Raw genomic sequence first — 21,872 nt, 5'->3', positions numbered from 1 at the left:
AGTCTAGAAAGTTGCTAACCAAATTAGATTAGTAGAATTGAACAATTCATGTCATGATTTTTGCTAATAAACTCAATTATGGTCCTAAATATGATTTATGGACTTATTATAAAAAATAAAGTTATTGACTTATTGCGCATATAATGGCGGTCAAAAAAATCGGTAGTGCGAGTATTTTCTTGCACAATAAATTAGTATTCGATTCTCCTCCTTGTAGGCAAGAATCTAATCTATCTCAATCTAGGAGATAACTCTTGCATATTTATATAAAAAAGTTTACCCTGCATATAAATTAAATTCTATGGAAAATATTTCTTTTAAAAATGTCACATAACTTTTTCCAGTTGTCACTATTATTATTATTTTTTTGTCTTTTTATTCACAAATATCAATAATGCATAGTTTTCTATACGAGTTATGCGAGGTTCACTTCACAAGTTCACATTAGCAGCTGTAATAATTATAATATAGGTGCACTTGTAGTGGCTTTATTCTAACATGGAAATACAAGTTGATGGCTCTTTGTGGTTTGAGCTTTACCCGCCTTTATTAATCTTATATCGTAAGAGTCGAAAGTTTAACTGATAGTCATATACCTCAAACCAATACCAATGGCATCATCTTTTGTCTGTTATGAAATTAATTGAGTTGTTGTTACATTGCTAGTACTTTCCCATTGGACATTTTGTAAATCTAGTTTTAGAGTTCAACTTTTGAGTTTCCACTTCCATGGCAAAATAATTATTTAGCTGGCTCTTTCCTGATTTGATTTGAAAACAACGGAAGAGAAAAGAAAGAAGAAGATAGGATCTGAGTGGCATTTCTAATGCCATGTCAACTTCAAACCCCTCTATTTATTTAATTTTAGTGTTCCTTTTCTAAGTAATAATAAAGTGTTTAACATGATTTGTCTCCATATCTCAAAGAAATTGTCAAACCGTCCAATTCTAAAGAATCTTCCTATCTGCATGTGGATATCTCTGGGAAGTAATATAACTTGAAAAGATTGTCTCTTTGCCTCATCTTCTGGCTCCATTCCATTCATACAATATTTATCTAAAAATAATAATGATAGGAACAATTCATGTATGTACATATAAAATAACCATTTTTTTTTTATATGGTGCTGATGAATAGTACAAGCAATCTACTCAAGGAAAAAGGACAAATCAATGCTTATATCATCTGCAAGGAATAAGGGTGGGGACTCTCTTAATTTTTTAATATCTGAATTTTATTAAAAATTATAATTTATTCAAATTTTTTAAGGAGAATGAACTTTTATATATATATATATATATATATATATATATATATATATATATATATATATATGTACATATGTATATATTAAAAAATTAATCTCGCTCGAGTACTTATTACACAAATAGTAATCGAAAAGTTTTTGAATAAAATATTTGTTAAGTAAAATATATTTTTCGTAAACTAAACGTTTTTTTTAATAAATTTTAGAATAGTATTTTTAAAGACGCGTGCCTTCTAAAAAAATAAATAAAATATGAGATAAATATAATTTCATATTTCTTTAGATATCATAAATATTTATTTCCGAAAACAATTCTACTTAAGTCGAGATTACTTATATATAACATTTTTTCCTTTAAATTTTTAATGTTATCATATATTATGACTTGAATTCATAACTACCCCCTATGAATCATAATTTTTTGATTTTTTTACACCAATTTTTCTTTATTTTTTTAAACTTTTCTTTTTTTCCAATTTTTTATTTGATGTTTTACACATTTTAAGTGATATCAATTACTTTTTTATGTATATTCTTGACAATTATTCCTACTCCATAGTTATAATTGTTCTTATTCTACGTATTTTAAAATATTAAATGAAAGTATTTTAGACCAAATATATTAGTATTAAATATTTTTTAAAGGGCATAAAAAACCTTAATAAAAAAAATTTATTGTCCAAATGTGAAGGGTTAATACAATAAGTTAAATTATTGGCTTTTAGCAATAATTATGTATATGGTGGTTAAGGTGTGTTATGGGACTCTGAGAGTTTAGGGACTCTCGGAGCTTGGTTGGCTTTGACGATCTCTGGCTAGATGTCCGATTGACATTAAGAAAGGAAAGTATGCAATGTTTCTGTTTATAAATGAGTCTCATAAGTTCATGTCCTTCAAAACTTTAGAGAGAGAATTATAGGGAAAGAAACTTTGACTTGAAGCTTACTTTTTCCTCCCTTCTTTCTAGATCTTTCTAGTGTGTGAGATTCATAGTTAGAGGATGTTGATTCGATGTTTGAGCTAAGAATTTGAGTCTAGGTGGTTGTAACACTACACCAAAAGTGGCATTAGATAGCGCTATTTAGAGAGCGCTTAATTAATAAATGTTGTGTTTTAAAACATAAAACATTAAAAGAGCGCTTAATTAAATAAACGCCATAATAAGGTTTTATATAGAGAGCGCTTATTAAAAAAAATGCTATCTTTGTATTATTTTATTTATGAAAAAATATGTTATAGCACTTTTTTAAAAAAGTGCTTTCTAAAAAAAATAAATAGATAGCGCGTTTGAATAGAAACGTTATTTATAAGATTTTATAAAAAGTTTTATATAGAGAGGGTTTAATAAAAAAATGCTTTCTTTGTGTTATTTTATTTAGAAAAAATATGTTATAGTGCTTTTCTAAAAAAGTGCTTTCTAAAGAGAATAAATAGATAGCGCGTGTGAATAGAAGCGTCATTTATAAAATTTTATAAATTAATTATTTTTTTAAAAAATTATTATGGCGCTCATTGAAAAATCAGTTTTGTAAATAAATAAAAACAAAGCACTTATTAAAAAAAACGCTTTCTATTGGTCCCTCACGCTTTTTATTAAAAAAATTAATCTGAACAGATTTTTATTCACGCTTTCTATTAATTGGTCCCTCACGTACGTTCACATTGTTATACTGTTCAGATTTTTATTCACACTTTCTATTAATTGGTCCCTGATCACGTTCACATTGTTATTCACTGTTCAGATTTTTATTCACTGTCTCTAGCCTTTCGGTTCTTTTCCTATTCTCTAGCCTCTCGGTTCTTTTCTTATTCACTGTCCCTCTCGGTTCTTTTCTTATTCACTGTCCCTCTCGACCTTCATGCCATAATCATCTTTATCCCTCCCGATTGTGAAATCTTCCTTCACCATCGTTGTTGTTCGATCGTAAAGTGTATCTCAAGTTACGCTCAACAATCACGTTATTGACTCATATTTCAGGTTTTTATCATTAGGTGTTTCTTTTTTGTTTCTTTATCGAATATTTTTTTTCCATTAATGCTTAACTTTGATACAAGTTTGAAATAAATATTAAATTTCGTTTCTTTTCTTTCTGTATATTAAATTTTGTTTCTTTTCTTTCTGTACTTTTTCTTTAATCAATTTTCTTTGATCAATAGATGAATGCAATGCACCGTGACAAATTACGTAATGAAGACGTTAATTTATGACAAATTTTAAGATGCTAATCTCTTTCATGGAAAAATCTAGGGCTTTTTTTTGCAAGATTCATCCTTGACTAGACTTTTTGCAAGATTCATTGAAGTTACGTTCGTTTCTTCTTATAAGAAATAAAAAAGGTGAGTTCTTGTATATGCGATTACCTTCTTTTAGTCAAATATTGCATTTATTTTTTATTTTTATATTTACTATTTTTGTTTTTAGTTGCGAGTTTGCTGCGAATGATGTATGATGGATTTGTGTTGTTTTGAAATTTTAATAATTAGACAAGATTATCTCTGCTTTATTGCATTCGAATTTCTGGTTTTGTAACCTTTTACACTTACTATTATTGCATTCTTTCTGTAACCTTTTATACTTACCACTGTGCCACCGAATAAGAAGGGGCTTGGTTCATAGGGTTGTAGTGATTGGTAATCTACATATTTTACAAAAAAACATTCAATTAATCACAAGACACAAATGCACAAAAAAAAAACAAAAAAAAAGAATAAGATTTGCCTCCTATATTATCAAATATATGTACAAGGGAATGAAGTGGTTGAATCTCTTACTCTTCGTAAGACTTCTGTTCCCCACCCTGACAAAAGAAGAAAACACGAGGGCACCTATAGAAGCAATTATCAACAAGCCTCACATTCACCTCACCCGCTTCAAGTGCCATTAGGGCACTCAGAATCCCCCCGAACAAGTAGTTCCCCCCAACAGAAGCCTCTCCAACCGCGCCACTCCACCTGAGTTTGTTGACTTTGGGTGAGATGCTGGATGAGTATATCTGCTTGAAGGAGCAGAAGGTGATGTTGGATCAAGATCGGGTCGTTATGGAGCAAGAGAAGAACCGGGTTCAGATGCTGTTGCAAGGCATGCATAATGTGATGACTGCTTACAATGCCAGTGGAAACCTCCCTGCACCTGCTACAAAATTAGCGGTTGTAGCGGTTCCTCAACGAACTTCAATGACAGCGTCACCTGCTGCAGCGCGGGAAGCTCGAATAGCGCAAACGGAACGACGCAGTTTAGCCTGTTGGAGCTCAAATCTAGAACTTGCAAATAGTTTAACCTTTTTAGAGGTGGAAAGCATCTTGGAAGACTCGGGAAATTCAACTTTTGCTGTGGGTAACTCTGCATTGGCCTGTAACAGAGGTAGGCTCTTTCCTTTGAGTGCATGCGTTGTTGACTACTTTGCTTCCTTTTTGATATACACGTGTTCGAGAGGACATGGGTAAGACACTGTTTTCCTAATTATTGGTGTACCAATTTTAATATAAATAAATAAAAAAAGTTATTTTAATTCAGGTTCATATTTTATGAATATAATATATAGCACATCATAAATATCGGTGGCACTATTTTCCTAATTATTGGTGTACCAATTTTTGTTACCAAGATAAAATGTATGGTTACCTTGAAAAGCCAACAACAATTTAACAAAATGAAATATGATAACTAATTTTGATTTCAAGAACAATATTATTAGTAGTGATGATAATATATTAATTATTATATATGTTTAAATTTTCTTTCCAAAATTATTGACTTTAACTGGTTTGCGATTTTGGCTAAGACACTTTTTGTAATATTTATTATTATTACTACTTTTTAATTAAAAAAATTTATTTTTCTCTTAAACAAGTCACTTTTTAAAATTTATTATTATTACTACTATCATTAACTAGTTGATTATAATCACTTTAATTGTCAAAAAATTATTTTAAAATTTCTACTTTAATTTTATCTTATGGCAGGTTGATATTGTTGAACTTGAAACTACTATTGAAAAGATTGAAGGCCTTATTGTACTTGTTGAAAGTTTTTCCTTTACAGATTTAAAATATTAAGGTAAGTCTTTAAAAAAATTTCTTTTTTATTTTATTATTTGATGTATGAAAAGTATAGATAAACAATAATTTTTTTAAAACCATGCATTTATGTGATTAGATGTTAACATTGATGTAAATATTATCAATGACTAATATGATAGATCAAGAAAAAATGGATCGAAAATGGATGTCTGCTAGTCGATTGTCAAAAGAATATGAAGATGGAGTGAAAGAGTTTCGTAGATTTACAGTTGAGCATGCAAAAGATCCTAGTAGAATTATTTGCCCTTGCTTGAAGTGCTGTCATTCAAAGGTAGGATATGTTTCTTACTTTTCTTTTATTTTCTCCTCTTCTATTTAATTTTGAATATTATTAACTTTTTGTATTGTTGAAATTTAAAAATTATTTAAGTTATTAATTATATTTAATTTAAAAATTGTTAAATATTAAAAATTGATTATTATTTACATTTGTAAAGTTATATATATATATATATATATATATATATATATATATATATATATATGTATACAAACAAATTAAGCATGCGATAGAATCTAATTATCTTATTTAAATAAAAAATTTAAATTTTAAAATTTTTAAACTATCTTAATTAAAAAAAATCTCAAACATAACATAAGAATTAATTTGAAACATTCTCTCTCAAAATTTATATAAATCAATATATGTTTTCAACATAACTTTATAAACTTTTATAAAGAGTTGTCATGCATTTTTGATGATGTGGTAGAAGATAGATCATGCGACTCATTATTTGGTTATGTTAAATTTTTTGTAAGCATGTTTGATGTGATATAATTTTTGTACCAAAATCATGCACTACTTGTGCTAAGTTTTAACTAAGTATTTGTAGGTTGTTTAACTTATCTTAGACTAGTTTTGGGAGATGCATTTTAGGAATTGTTACGAATAAAATAGCTAAAACTAATTTAAATTTTCCTAAATTTCTATAATTAAGATATTTTATTAATTATTGGAGAATTTTCATTAATTTTTATATACCAATTAAACCTAAGTGTAAAAATATAATTTCATATCAAATGTCCTGGCAAAATTCCAAAAAAAAGTTGCCTAAGAAACTTATAAGGATATCATTAACCTATAATAAATTCAGGTTGTAATAAGTTGATTTGATATAGTTTTGAAATTTTTAAGTTTATTAAACTTTAGAAAATGGTACGGATATTTTGGTAAATATATCTCTTTTTCAACATGAAGGTCATTCTCAGAAGGAGATAGTCCTGACGATGTCCTCAGACTTTTCCTGCTGGTGCTGAGTCTAGGAGAAACACTAGGAGTTGGGGATTTAAGGACTGGGGATAAATCACGCTGAACTATACTGAGGCCTGCTGGTGAGACACAATTCATTGCAGCACTAGGAGAATCAGTGGACACATCTGGGGCTGAAAAACCTGCAAAACACAGGGTAAGACTTTTTTCATTCAGAACTTTATTAGCAATAATTATTTTAAAAATAAAAAATTTAGATTTGTTGATTCACTTTATTTTTTTTAGCCAACATTGGGTGTTGCTTGGAATCAATCTTAAAATGGAGACAATTCATTATCTTGATCCATTGGAGAATGACATAAGTATGTGGCAAGATTTGAAGAATTTGTTTGACATGTAAGAATATACACATGGTTGACATTTTGTGTGTTTTGTTGTACTATATTTTTTACTTATATGTGTATATATATATATATATATATATATATATATATATATATATATATATTATCTTTATTAACTAGGGTTATACAAGCCTACCGAGCTCAAAGAGGAGCTATCGTTTCAAAGTCTAAGTCAAGTAACATCAATTGGATAACAATTAAGGTAAATTATAATTGTTATTTGAAAATCAATCACTGATGATAATTTTAATTATATTGATATTTTTGCCTTTTGGTTATAGTGTCCAAAGCAATCAAATGGCAACGATTGTGGATATTACATTTGTCGGTATATGAAGGAAATTATCACCTATTGTGAAGGGGGGACAATTCCAAAAGATGTATAAAATATATTGGTTCCTTATAATTCCTTTTATGTACAATCCCAGTTGGTTTTTTTTTTTTTCAGTACTTCCCTAGATGCAGTGTGCAACGATATTCTAATGATCAAATCACAGAAGTTAGAGAAGATTGGTGTTTATATGTCATTAAAAAATGCTTGTAGGTTAGTATGTTCTGCTATAGCATTTTTAGGCCATGCCACTTTTCTTTTATGCTATTTTTTTAATCTTCATACATTTTATTTTATATTGTATCTTGGTGACTTATAATTTTTCTTTTCTTTGTAGAACCAATGGGCTGTGAAATATTATAAGAGAGAGAACTACATGATATTGGACAAGCATTGATTATATGTTACTGTCGAGTTAATGTCAAATAACTAAATGTAATATGTTAGGTCTATATACATTTCCTTTTTTTTTATTTGAGTCTAAGACTAGGAGTTGCATGATAATGGACAAGCATTGATTGTGTTTAGATATATGTAATTATTATTGCAACAAACTAAATGTAATACATGTTAGGTTTATATAAACTAATCTTTTAATTTTGATGTATTACATTATACATTATATTTTTGAATCAAATTTGGCTACATTGTTGATTGATTGTTATAGTTCTATGTCTTGGGATTTATTTTTGCATGCATAGCAAAATCAACAAGTGTCAATGATGTAAAAAAATTATTAAAAAAAAAAATTAAACATATAGATAGCGTTTATATAAGGAAGCGCTTTCTATTGGCTAGAATATAAAAAGGTACTTAGACATAGATAGCGCACTTAAAAAGAAGTGCTTTCTATTTGCATATACATAGTTAGCGCACTTAAAAGGAAGTGATGTCTATACATTCAAAGATAGAGAACACTTCTTTTTAAAAGCGTCATGTAGGTACTTAGACATAGATAGTGCACTTAAAAGGAAGTACTTTCTATTTGCATATACATAGTTAGCGCACTTAAAAGGAAGTGTTTTCTATTTTCATATACATGGATAGCGCTTTTTTAGAAGCGCTATCTATTAATAGACATCGTTCAAATAGAGAGCGCTTTTTAAGCGCTGTCTATCATTAAAATAAGCGCCATCTATTAATAGACATCGTAGTTCTCCCTTCTCCTCTCCTTCAATTTCGGTTGGCTTGAAGTGAGGTAAAAGAAACTAGATTCAATTCTTGTTAAGTTGTATGTGCCTAGAATTGTTTTAAATTCTTAACTATTTGACAGCTTTTATATTCACTTTCTCTCTCTCTCTCTCTATATATATATATATATATATATATATATATATATGAGAGCATATCAAGTGAGAGAGAATTTATTACGAGAGGGTTAAAATATAACCTTTAGATTAATCAAGTGAGAGAAAATTTGAGATTTAATCAAGTGAGAAAAAATTAATCTAAAAGTTATATTTTAACCCTCTCATCTCTCATAATAAATTCCTTCTCACTTGATATGCTCCCTATATATATATATATACATGCGTGTGTATATATAATATATTTTCTCCTTTAATATTGTATGTTCTAATAATTTAATTTTCATAATTAATAGTGATTCCACGTAATATAGTGACGATCGTTAAAAAAAAAAGGACTAATTTAGTTGTAAGAATTCTACATTATTTAATTCACGTGTCCGATAATATATATAATATCATATGTTGTATTGATTGTTTGATATTCAAGTAATGAAACTATTATATTATTTTAACATAAGAAAAGCTAATACGTAATATTTAGAAATTTAAGTCTAAGTATATGGACAAACTTGTCGAAATAAAGCGACAATTTTGTTTTGGTTCAAGAAGAATAGTGGTTGCTCATACGTGATTTTATCTCGACTATTACACTATGCACGTTCTCTGAGCTTGATCTTAGTTTATGATACCTTGTATATTGTGTCCTTTTCCAAAAAGCTTCGCTAGCTGTTAAAAGTCGTGCAACCTGGGAAAAAAAACGATGTTAGTCACTTGCATTAACCCAACAAAGAACCAAAAAATACCCACTTGGCTGCTATACTTTTTACTAACAAGAAGACAAACTTCTATTATTCTAAATACTAAAATGAATCCTTGTGGAGTAGTGCTAAAATACAATTACTAAATAGTATGGTTAGGGGAAACCAACCTCGAAAACTTGGGCTAAACAATCACTTTTATCTTCCAAACAGTGGTAAGCACTACGATGATCTATGTTAAATAAATATCTAAATTTAATTCTTATTATTTTATCCTCTGAACTAATGTGTTGTTTTACACTTTCATAACTTATTTAATATTTTCTTGATTTTAAGAATTAATATGACATCTTCCAAATTTAGAGATTAAAATAACTGTATATTCATGTTGGTACCGGAAAATGAATTCGGAGGCACTCGAAATACAGAGGTGATCAAAAATCCTAAGTGATCGGAAAATGGCAAAGAAGTTTCTGAAGAAGGCATACGAAGCCTGAATAGAATCAAGAGATACACGAAGACACTTTTCGTGAAACTTCCGAAATCATTGAACTAGGAAGGACATGAAGACACTTTTCGTGAAACTCTCGAAATCATTGAACTAGGAAGGACACGAAGACACTTTTCGTGAAACGCTTGAAATCATTGAACTAGGAAGGACACGAAGACACTTTTCGCGAAACTCTCGAAATCATTGAACTAGGAAGGACACGAAGACACTTTTCGTGAAACTCTCGAAATCATTAAACTAGGAAGGACGCTGCTCAGGAGAAAGGCTCACAGCCTCGCAACCTCTCAAAGTACAAGAAAAATCAGGAAACACTCGAGTAGTATATTTTTCGTTGGTTACTCGAAATCCCAAGAATCCGGACATACACGAACACACTTCGCAACCTCTCGGAATGAAGAACTTAAAGGAGACACGATTTAAGAGCGGTTGAAGTAAATCATGGGATAAGTGTCAAAGGCTGCAGAACGGTTTGGGGAAGTTAATGAGCAGTTCCAAGAGTTATCCAAAGACATGCCCGGGAATAAGCCACGAGGTCGAGGTGGAAGTTTAGAACGGTTATGCACTTCCGGGGCACGTCAGAAACAGTTACCTTTCCCAAATCTTTGTCTATAAATTAAACGAGCCATGCTCGTAGCAGGAGGTTGAAAATCTGATTCCCACAATACCTCACATGCACTCCGCAGCCTGTGCATAAGGCATACTGTGCGTACGAGACAGCTTTGGGTACGATTTCTCGACCACCTTTCTTTTTCCTTTTTTAGGAGTAGCATAGCATAGCGTAGCATAGCATAATCTAGCCTAGTGTAGTGTAGTCATTCTAAACACGTTTCGTTATCCTTACGAATTGTAATTCTGTTACCATTTAATGAAAACTTTATTTCTTACTTGTACGATTATATTTTTTCACTAAAAGTCTTCAATTCTGTCATGTCACGAGCACGCATAAATTGAAACGTGAAATCGTGCTAGTTCGAATAAAAAGGATCCATAAAACGAAATCCACCGTAAACAAATTGGCACGCCCGGTGGGACCCGTTTGATGAACTTCATTGAACTAGTTTTGTGTGTGATTCTATTTTTATGAGACTTAGAAGTGAGAGAACTATGTCTACATCCAGCAGAAGAGATGCGCTTAATGAAGAACAGGGTAATGGAGAAAATCGGAATACAAATCAAGAAAATGTGCCAAATGAGGCCAGTGGGGCAATGTCTCCACCTCTTGTAAATATTCCGAACTCCGCGGGATTTCTGAATGCATCACAAGAAATGGTGAACGCTACCCGCGAATACCCATGGGGAATGCCTCCGAATTGGAGAAGTACCCAGCCCATGAGCGTAGAAATGCCAATACCATATTCTGGGCACAATTCTCAAATGCAAATATCATCATATAGGTATAATGCAGTCCCAAATGGGATGGGCTTTATCATGCACGATCCTCACCAGCATGTTGGCACAAGCCAAGAAGGGTCATTGGTTCGACAAAGTAATTATATAACCACGGGTATAAGCAATGAAGCCATGATAGCCTTTCGACAACAAATGGATCATAGTAACCACGATATGGTAAATTTGTTGTCTACACAAATGTACAACACACTCACACCCCTATACGAGCTGATGAGCAAAATAAGAGATAAAATTAATGATAATCGGCTCTCGAGAGATACGAGTGTAAATCTGAACGGTCTCGAAAATCCAACCGTCAATGAGACGAATATTCGAGAAATTAGAAATCGTATCAATCTCAATCAAGGGGGACCTCTGAGAAATGTCGAGAAAAATTTGGATCATATAGTCGAGAGGGTACTGAATAGGCACGGATTTGAAACGGGGCGAAATGAGCACCCTTACTTTGTATCTGCCTTTCCTGACTATATATATTACCCAATCTGAGCTACCCAGGGGGATGAGTCCCGAAATTCTCAAAATTCGCAGGAGAGTTAGGTGAATCCACCGTAGAACACATAGCGAAATATCTAGTCGAGTGTGGAGACCTAGTGGGTAATGAATATCTGAAAATGAAATATTTTCCAAGTTCACTAACCAAATATGCTTTTATGTGGTTTACGACTTTGCCATCTAATTCGATTATTACTTGGGCACAATTGGAAAGGAGTTTCCACGAAAACTTTTTTCGAGAGGAAATCAAGGTGAGCATAGTTGATTTGATGAATATAAAGAGGCAACATCATGAGACATTGGACGAATATTTGAATAGATTTAGGCAACTAAAGCCTCGATGTTACACGAATATTCCTGAGCATGAGTTGGTAAAAAATGCCGCCACTGGGTTGGATTTTTCGATTCGAAAGAAACTTGTGAATGAACAATTGAGAGATATGGCTCAACTAGCAGAGAAAGTGAGACGAATTGAACAAATTCGAGCAGAGAAAGAAAGGTTGGGAAAATTGACAAGTTTGTTCGAAGAAAAAAAAGTGACATATTTAGACAATATGGACGTTAACGATGATAATTTCGAATGTCTAAATGAAGAAATGGAAGTGAACTTAGCCGAATTGCAACCCGGGCCAACCTATCAATGCCAATTATTAAAACCTGGGGAAAATAATAGAGGCCGGATCGAATAGAAAATATAGTTTCGATATAACGAAAGCCGATAGAATATTTGATATTTTACTGAAAGGGACATGGTTGAGAAAGCGATTCCTGATGGTCGCTTGGCTTTCGAGGAGAAGAAAATGAAAATTGATACTGATCCATTCGTTGCACAAGCAGGATATGTGGAACCTCTCCCTATGGGGATCAATGTAATGTGCGTGAAATCGATATGGTTGACCTGGTTGCGAACGAAGAGGAAGTTATCGAACTTATTACGGATGAAAAACTGGAAGAGCTCTTAGATGAGTTCGCGAAAGAGCAGGAACCTATGTATCCGAAAGAGAGGGACAGTTTGCTCGATTTTCTTTCGAGGAAGAAAGATGATGATCGGGAAGTTATGCTTTATCCGAGATGTAGCGTTGTGTTTGACAGATCAGCAGCTAAGGCTTTCGAGGAGACTGAAATTATGAAAAATTATAAAGCTGAGAAGGCTCGAGGAAAATTGAAAGTCAACAAAACATACCTCAGGACGTTCAGGAGAAGTTGATTCACGAATTTCGATAACATCCCGAGAAAATGGAGCAGCAGGTACGAAAAGGAGAAATTCAGAATTAAAAGATGTCAGGGGCATTTTAATTCTCGCGAAGAGTACAACGCTTTAGGGTCTTATCAGAGAAAGAGAGTTGAGGCGTTGAAAAACATTCTTTCTCAGTTACTTCGAAACAAATGTTTTCCAGGGGGGCATTTGTTGGTACCGGAAAATGAATTCGGAGGCACTCGAAATACAGAGGTGATCAAAAATCCTAGGTGATCGGAAAATGGCAAAGAAGTTTCTGAAGAAGGCATACGAAGCCTGAATAGAATCAAGAGATACATGAAGACACTTTTCGTGAAACTCCCGAAATCATTGAACTAGGAAGGACACGAAGACACTTTTTGTGAAACTCTCGAAATCATTGAACTAGGAAGGACACGAAGACACTTTTCGTGAAACGCTCGAAATCATTGAACTAGGAAGGACACGAAGACACTTTTCGTGAAACTCTCGAAATCATTGAACTAGGAAGGAACGAAGACACTTTTCGTGAAACTCTCGAAATCATTGAACTAGGAAGGAACGAAGACACTTTTCGTGAAACTCTCGAAATCATTGAACTAGGAAGGACGTTGCTCAGGAGAAAGGCTCACAGCCTCGCAACCTCTCAAAGTACAAGAAAAATCAGGAAACACTCGAGTAGTATATTTTTCGTTGGTTACTCGAAATCCCAAGAATCTGGACATACACGAACACACTTCGCAACCTCTCGGAATGAAGAACTTAAAGGAGACACGATTTAAGAGTGGCTAAAGTAAATCATGGGATAAGTGTCAAAGGCTGCAGAACGGTTTGGGGAAGTTAATGAGCAGTTCCAAGAGTTATCCAAAGACGTGCCCGGGAATAAGCCATGAGGTCGAGGTGGAAGTTTAGAACGGTTATGCACTTCCGGGGCACGTCAGAAACAGTTACCTTTCCCAAATCTTTGTCTATAAATTAAACGAGCCATGCTCGTAGCAGGAGGTCGAAAATCTAATTCCCACAATACCTCACATGCACTCCGCAGCCTGTGCATAAGGCATACTGTGCGTACGAGACAGCTTTGGGTACGATTTCTCGACCACCTTTCTTTTTCCTTTTTTAGGAGTAGCATAGCATAGCATAATCTAGCCTAGTGTAGTGTAGTCATTCTAAACACGTTTCGTTATCCTTACGAATTGTAATTCTGTTACCATTTAATGAAAACTCTATTTCTTACTTGTACGATTATATTTTTTCACTGAAAGTCTTTAATTCTGTCATGTCACGAGCACGCATAAATTGAAACGTGAAATCGTGCTATTTCGAATAAAAAGGATCCATAAAACGAAATCCACCGTAAACAACTCGTTACTCGTAAACTTATTTTTAGTTGAGTTTATTTTATTTTATTTATCTCATTTCACTATTTCTCTATAAGGTAAAGGGATATACAGGGCTCCTTAATCCATTAAATCGGTTGATTTGATCTATAGGCATTTCAGCCATAAAATGCACTTGTCTACCAAATTAAAGTATAGTGTCGCAATACAGTGCTTTATCAGATGTCGTTCTTTTTTTTTTTTTTTTTTTTTTTTTTTTTTTTTTTAATCTCATATGGGTGGTTTTATTAAAATGGGTAGATTTGAAGAGAGTAAAAAAAAAAACCAAATTGAGGTAATTCATATCTCTGAAATACAACTTTTTAATTGTCAGTAATATGTAGTTTTACGACTTTTAAATTTTTTTTTTTTATAAAAGCCGTGTTCTGTTTTTGGACGCATACAAAGTTGGAAAGAGTCATATTACTTTACCTGTTTTTTAACATTATAAATCAAAACAAAAATTAAATTTTAGAAAATAATTTCTTTTAATAAAAGTCTTGAAAGCAAATATAACTCCTGTTTATTTTTTCTTTATAAATTCATGAATAACAACACGACTTTTTTTTACAGATATAAAAGTTGCAAGTCTAAATATCACATACAACTTATATATTTTTTTAATCAATAAAAAATTATAATGACACAGATCCAACCTAAGTCTTGACACACGATAGTATCACAACCCAACCTTTCTCTTCCTAGTAGAACATTCCTAGTATCAACTTTGGTTTATAATCCTATGCTAAAAAGAAGCAAAAACTAAATTCATAATGCAAAAAAAGAAGAAGTTAAATTTAACATTTTTAGAATATTTAAAATAAATTAAAATTGAAATCATAAAATAAACTTTTAAAATAAAATATTTAAATAAATAAACTACGAAACATTTTTTATTTATTTATAAAAGTCATATAATGAATCACAACTTTAAACATATAAATTTTTTAAAACAATAACAAAGGTCGAGTTTTATTTCACAACTCCAATATATAAAATTAAATAATAAAAAATTAAGGTTGTTCCAAATTCACGAGTTCACTAAAAAGAAACAAGTAACAACAATCATTTCTATTTTCACGACTTGTACTAAAAAATAATAATATTTGAAGTTTAATTCGTTTTTCAGTTTAAAAAATTCTTAAAAAAAGGTAAATTATGACTATACGCAAATTGCAACTTCGTAGGGAAGTCGTATAACTAAACAAGAATTTCATTAAAAAAAATTAATAAATTTTAAAGTCTCTTAACAATATACAACTTCCAATTTACTAAAAGTCATGTTCAGAGACAACTTCCCACAATTGAGGTTTTTTTTTTTTTTTTTTTATTCTTTCAAAATCTACCCACTTTAATATTTAAAAAAGAAATACCTCTCTGGCTCAAATATAAAATTTAGCCCTGCAGTTGCTCATTCCCTGTGGGGCAGAGCCGGGGCAACAAAGGATCATGACTACCGACAATCCAGGTCCAGCATACAGTTTATGAGTTTCGAGTGTAGAATAACTTGATCAATATTGTCCACACAAATTAATTTTTTTTTTCGTGTAGATTGCCATGGATCTTGCCACTTGTAGTGTATAACAACTAACAAATCATTGAGAAAGATGTGTGAGAATGATGTTATAATCAACAATCAATATGATTGTGAAATCCAGACTTATCTTCGGGTGATTATATTAGGATGTTCAATGTTACTATATAAGCTAGTTTTTCTGCACGCCACGAAGTACAAACCTTGATACTAAAAACAAAAACCAAACGGAATTTACAGTATTGGGTTTGGTCCGTGTAAAATTGTAAACTTTTCCGAAGGCTAGTGTTATTCCCTAAACTAAGGACGGGAGTAAGGAACCAGACAATCTCTTCTTCCTCCGAATATTCATTCATAAAAAAAAGCAGTACCAACTGCACCAATTTTCCATACATCGACAGATATTGGAACATTAAATGACAACTTAATTGAAGAAAAATATATGTTTGTATTTACAATTGATAACAAGACATTGGGTATATAAAATGAACTAAAAGGCAGGTAGGGACAGATCAAAAAAACACTCTAACACTTGCTAACAGGACTCGCAAGATTGTTAATTTGCATATCCTGTTCACCATGCCGTGTAATTAAAATCGTTTTTGCTATCCATTACTCTAGGGGTAAAAGACGTTAAGGAATTACAGCATAGAAGGCTTTTATTGGAAAATGCAGTGTAAATGCCTTTGTAACATTAAATGTTACACTTTCCAATAAAACTTTCTACTTTTGATTATCATTGTCCTTAGGACAATGGTTTGTAAAATTGAAGTAAAATAAAATTACAATTTCTTCCTTTCTATCTTAGGGTATGCAACAGTGATGATGTAGCTCAACCATCAACGTGTAAAAGAAGAGTTGCAAGCTCAATACCTTAGTTAACCAAAACCATATCATCCCTCACGGCTTGGGCAGCCACTGCTTCCAATTTCTTCCATGTTAACTCCCTCTTCTCTTCCAACTCTGTAGCCCTGGCTTCCTTCTCTAAGTACTGCCTTTGACACTCTTGAAACAATTCGGCATCCATCTCCACAAACATCCTCCTCACATTGGCTGTTAGCCCATGCACTGCTCGGTTCCAATGGCTTTTCATGTTATTTTCCAAAGCTTCAAAGATTACTGGCAATATAACATTTCGATTCTGAGATACTATACTTATAATGTGCTCATTGTTCCACAAGTAAAGTGCTCGTTCAGCAACCTGCCATGGATAAACAATAGTCAGAGCGAGCAGTCAAGAGAGAATAAAGAAACATTTTCCTTTACTACTGCCAAAGGGTGAGATTTATCCTTTATCATGATTGAAATTATATAGTTATATAAAATGTAATAAAATCTGACGACCACAATGCAAAACCAATTAAACATCCAAACTCAGAAGGCCCTTGATATTCGTCAGGCCCCCTAATCCAAGGCACCCAATCATCTTACTTATAAAAAGCTTTAATACCATTATCTTAAATAGCATCCCACGAGTGAAAAGGAGGATTCTAAATCTCAGCCAAACTAAGCCACTTAATAGATGCTCAGTATTTTCCCACAGATAAAGAAAAACAAGTTCATCAATATGGTATCAGATATGGCCAATGTAGCCCTTATAAGGCTAGGGTAGTTTTTACCTATCAAGTTGTTTTCATGGGTAAAGTTAGATCCTAAATCCAAACAATAATATGATATCAAAGTCTATCCATATTTGTTTACTCTCTAAATGTCTATTCCTAAGCATGAGGGGATGTTGCTATTGAGCCACCCAAATTTGTCTATGCTCCAAATATCCAATACTGGACATGAGTGTATAAGTTAAAATTTCACATTGACTAGAGATATAGTTAATGTAATCCTTAGGTTCAAACAATTATCACCTTACAAGTTTGTTTTGAAAGGTTGAGTTATACCCCAAACATAAATTTTAATACAATATTAGAATCTATCCTAGATGCATTATTAGGTCACCCCAATTTGTCTCTGTTTTGGACCACCTGCATTTGTCCACACACCATATGCCCAATCCTAAGCATGAGTGGGGTGTGTTGAAATCTCACATCAATCAAAGATATAACCAATGTAGCACTTATAAGATTTGAGTAGCCCTCATCTTACTAATCAATTTTGTTGAATTGAATTAGGCTCTAAGCCCATATTCCAAGTTGATATTACGGTCTATCTTAAAATTGTTATTGGTCCATCCAAATTTGTTCACATTCTAGATGTTAAGTTCTAAGCTGACAAGACCAATGTAATCCTTACATGGGTTGGTCAATCCTAACCTTTCGAGCCGTTTTGTGAGATTAAGTTAGCCATAAAGCTCAAATTCTAAGACATACTATATCCCTTGCCTCTTCCCTTATCACTTTCATGCCATAAATGTATAACTATTTCCACTTTTTCCTCCCAAATTTTCCTCCAATTCAAATGTAAACCCAAGTGGAAGAAATCACCAAAACTTACATTTTATGAGAAGTAACATCTCAAATGAAGTTCAACTTTTCTAAGCCAATAGTGATGATGATGCACAGACATGAAACAAAAAAAGAATGATGCAAATTTTGAATATTTCTCCAACAATCACCTATATGTTTCTACTATGCTAGGATTGTTAAAGTAAACAGACAAAATGCATGATAAATTTCCGGGCCAGAGATTCAGAAGAAAAGGACAGTAGGCAGTGATAATTATCTCACTCAAAGTATATATAGTCAATGAAAGTAAAAAGTATAATATAATCCAGAAGCATTTACCAGTTGAAAAAACAAGTAATCTCAAAAAAGCAAACATTTATGTGAAACTAAAAATGCCATATCCATAAATGCAAGGCATGTAGTATGTTAGAATTTCATATACAAGTTAACTGAATGTGGAAAAGAGACAGACCTGAAAGTGAGGGCTGTTAAGGCAGCGTCCAATTTGCCTGAAAAGAGGCCCTATGCAGCGTATAAACTCAGGAAGCTGAGTAGCCTCAAGAACCTCTTCTAGCTCTCCAAGAAAAAGCACTTCCTTCTGGCAATTCGTGACAGGCCAATACTTCAACATGCCCCTGATCACAGGATCCGCAAGCCTATTGTCCTTCTCAACAAACTGAACCACGCAATAAGACAGTTGCTGGTGATAACAGGAAATACATTTGGGCTTGTGAAGCGGCACGAGAGTCCGAATCAAAAACAGCTTATGTTCCTCTTTCATCGGCAACGCAAAGCCATTGATAATACTCCCCAGAATCTCCAACAACTCAGCAATACCATTATGCCTCGGCGTCTCGAATATAAACCGGTAGAAGACGTTGTTGATGGCTCTCCGAATGAAGGGCCTAAGCACCATGAACTTGCCGTAAATGCGGTGAAGAATGGTCTTCAAAAACTCGCGCTCGCGGAGGTCCTCGGAATCGAACAAGTCAATAAGCTTCAACACAAAGACATGGTCAATGAAGCGCTTCGCAGTCTTGATATCAGTCTCGGGCGCAACAACGTAACGCAAAAGAATTTCGTACACGAGCTGCAAATGGGGCCACGAGGGGTCCAAATATCTTTCATCGTCTTCGGGATCTAAGTCATCGGCGGTGTTAGAGGAGGGAGGTAAGCACCGGAAAATGTTGAGGGAAATCATGTTGATCAAGTCTTCTTGAATATCGGTGAAGCCGAACGCACCGGATTGAATGATTTCGATGAGTTCCTCGAGCGTTTGGCGCTTGACTTCTATATCGTAGCCGTAGTTGAGAGTGTCTGAGAAATCGCATACATAGCAACACACTTGGATTTTGCGGAGGAACAGAGCGGGTTGTTCCGAAACGTCGACGTCTCGCAGTGGCGGGAGTGGTTCGATTTGGGTGGGGTTGGGGAGCGGCGCGGAGGGAGGAGGGGTTTGGGAATCGGAATTGGCGGCGGAGGCGGAGGCGGAGCGAGAGGCGTGTTTGACGACTACTTCGTAAAATTGTTGTCCGGATTCGGGGAATTCCAATTTGGGGCATTTCTTGTGAGCGAGCTTGATGATCTTGTTGAACATTTTGGGTGAATGTGGCGACGATGGTAGCCAAGAAATAGAGGAATTGAAGGTACCCGAAGCCCTAATGGTGCGGCTTCTGGGTTGTATTGACTATTGAGGGAAACGGCGAATCATGAAGCACGTAAACCACGACGAAGCGGAAAATGACTCGCGTCCAAGGCCTTCTTCTTCACTCACATCAATATAATCGTCAAAAACTGCAAATTTACCTGTTTTGTTTCTAAGGCGCCAAAATACCACGCCACGTGGATAAAAGTTTATATACCCCAACGATAAGAGCCTTAAAAACAACTTTAGGTTTAGGTTTAACTGCTCCCCATGAAACTTCACCTTTTATTATTACATTCAAATATGATTTGATTTTTTCTTCATATTATCGCTTTCAATTTTCTTTAATTAAGTCATTCAAAAATATTTTCTTTCATACATAATAAGTCTCCTAACATTAGCATATATTACACTTTGGTTGTTATATATTTATTATTTTTATATTTTGACTGTTATACTTCTACAACTTTTATCTTAGTTCTATACTAAAATAATACTCATTTTAATTTTTACACAAGTAACTTTTTCTTTTCTTTCTAAATTTTGTTCTCTTGTCAAAACCTTTTTTCCTTTCTTTTTTATTTTCCTTTTATCTTGTAAATATATATATTTTTTTAAACACCTTCTTACATAAACTAATTTAAGATTATTTCAAATAAGAAAGTCTTGTTATTGTAAAGTATAAACACACTTAAAAAATAAGATAACATAGTATTGAATAACGACTTATAATGATACTTTTTATAACAGTATAACTTTTACATTGATTTAATTTTGTTATATAAAATACTTGAACTTATGATATATCAAACTTTTATTATATCATTTTAATCTTTTATGCATCATATATTTTAATATGTGTCTTTGTTATATGAATAATTTTAATATTTGTAATTAATTACCTTGTTAGTTAAAAATAATGTAGGAAATCATCCCACTACAAGGAGCGCTAACATAAATTACTATTTAAATGTTACTTTATCTTGAACAAGGACGCATTTAAATTCTACAATTTGAGACTCTTCTATTAAGGATTAATATGATTAGTTGATGCAAGACCACTTACAAGAACCAAAATTTGAGTAAAAAGAGAAAATGAATGTTGATGAAGAAAAAAAAAGAGACAATGGAGATGAAAAGAAGAGGAAATGATTATAGGAGTTAAAATATTAAAAAACAAATTGCTCATATAAAAATTAAAAGTAAAAATAATACAAATATAAGGACTATGACACAACACATGTCGGTGGCATATTAACAAATCCAACAGATTTATGCCAATTGATCTACCATTAATGGTATAATCTTTTTTAAAAAGATAATGTTGTATAAGAAACAAAATTGATGATTTTTAAATATAAAAACTAAAAAATAAAAATTATAGAACATAGAAACCAAATGAGTAATTAAAGCATTCTTTTATTTGAGGAAAAAGTCAAATTATGAATAAATCAATGTTCTTTAATTATATCATATGCCCAGGAAATTCATCCTTAGAATCATAAACTCCATTTTTTAAAATACTTAGGTTGTAAACCGCCATTACGCTAAAAATGAATGCATGTCACAGCGGTTGTAAAGTATTGATCGACCAAGTATTTTTAAAAGTTGCAAAACACAAGCCTCCCTATACGAACTTCCTAACAAAGGATATTATCAATATACCCATTAGCTTGCTGCAACCACTGAATAATTCCAATATATATATATACACACACCGAAGTTACGTGTATGGTTGAAAAGATAATGATAACTTCATTTAATGGAAATATACAAAAAAAAAATTATAGGAATTAAGCATTCAATGAACATTATAAACATCAAATATATAGGAACACAAGCGATTAGGCATATTATAAATTTATACATCATACTTGATATTTTTTATGCACTACTTCCAAAGCTCCACAAAAATACTTCCCGTTGCAAGTGATGTGAGAGCTTAATACCCATACCATACCAATAAAATGCAAATCACTCAATTAG

At 32.6% G+C, this 21,872-nt stretch overlaps 1 protein-coding gene and 1 long non-coding RNA gene across 2 annotated transcripts; one reads left to right on the top strand and one right to left on the bottom strand.

Moving 5' to 3' along the window:
* Nucleotides 1-5,858: 5,858 nt before the first annotated feature.
* On the top strand, nt 5,859-11,738 carry LOC145949482 (uncharacterized). Its single transcript, XR_014427693.1, has 5 exons — nt 5,859-6,753; nt 6,843-6,953; nt 7,082-7,163; nt 7,243-7,505; nt 7,630-11,738. It is a non-coding gene; the product is annotated as an uncharacterized LOC145949482 (long non-coding RNA).
* A 2,759-nt stretch (nt 11,739-14,497) lies between these two features.
* Nucleotides 14,498-20,539, bottom strand: LOC109796632 (serine/threonine protein phosphatase 2A 57 kDa regulatory subunit B' beta isoform). Its single transcript, XM_020356348.3, has 2 exons — nt 18,714-20,539; nt 14,498-17,043 (listed from the first exon to the last, which is right to left on the bottom strand). The coding sequence occupies exons 1-2, from the start codon at nt 19,836-19,838 to the stop codon at nt 16,717-16,719; spliced, it is 1,452 nt and encodes a 483-aa protein (XP_020211937.1). The 5' UTR covers nt 19,839-20,539; the 3' UTR covers nt 14,498-16,716.
* Between the last annotated feature and the right edge of the window lie 1,333 nt (nt 20,540-21,872).

This window comes from Cajanus cajan, chromosome 7, assembly GCF_000230855.2.
Source record: "Cajanus cajan strain Asha chromosome 7, NIPB_CcT2T_4, whole genome shotgun sequence".
Taxonomy (NCBI): domain Eukaryota; kingdom Viridiplantae; phylum Streptophyta; class Magnoliopsida; order Fabales; family Fabaceae; genus Cajanus; species Cajanus cajan.
This window is presented reverse-complemented; position numbering and strand designations above follow the sequence as displayed.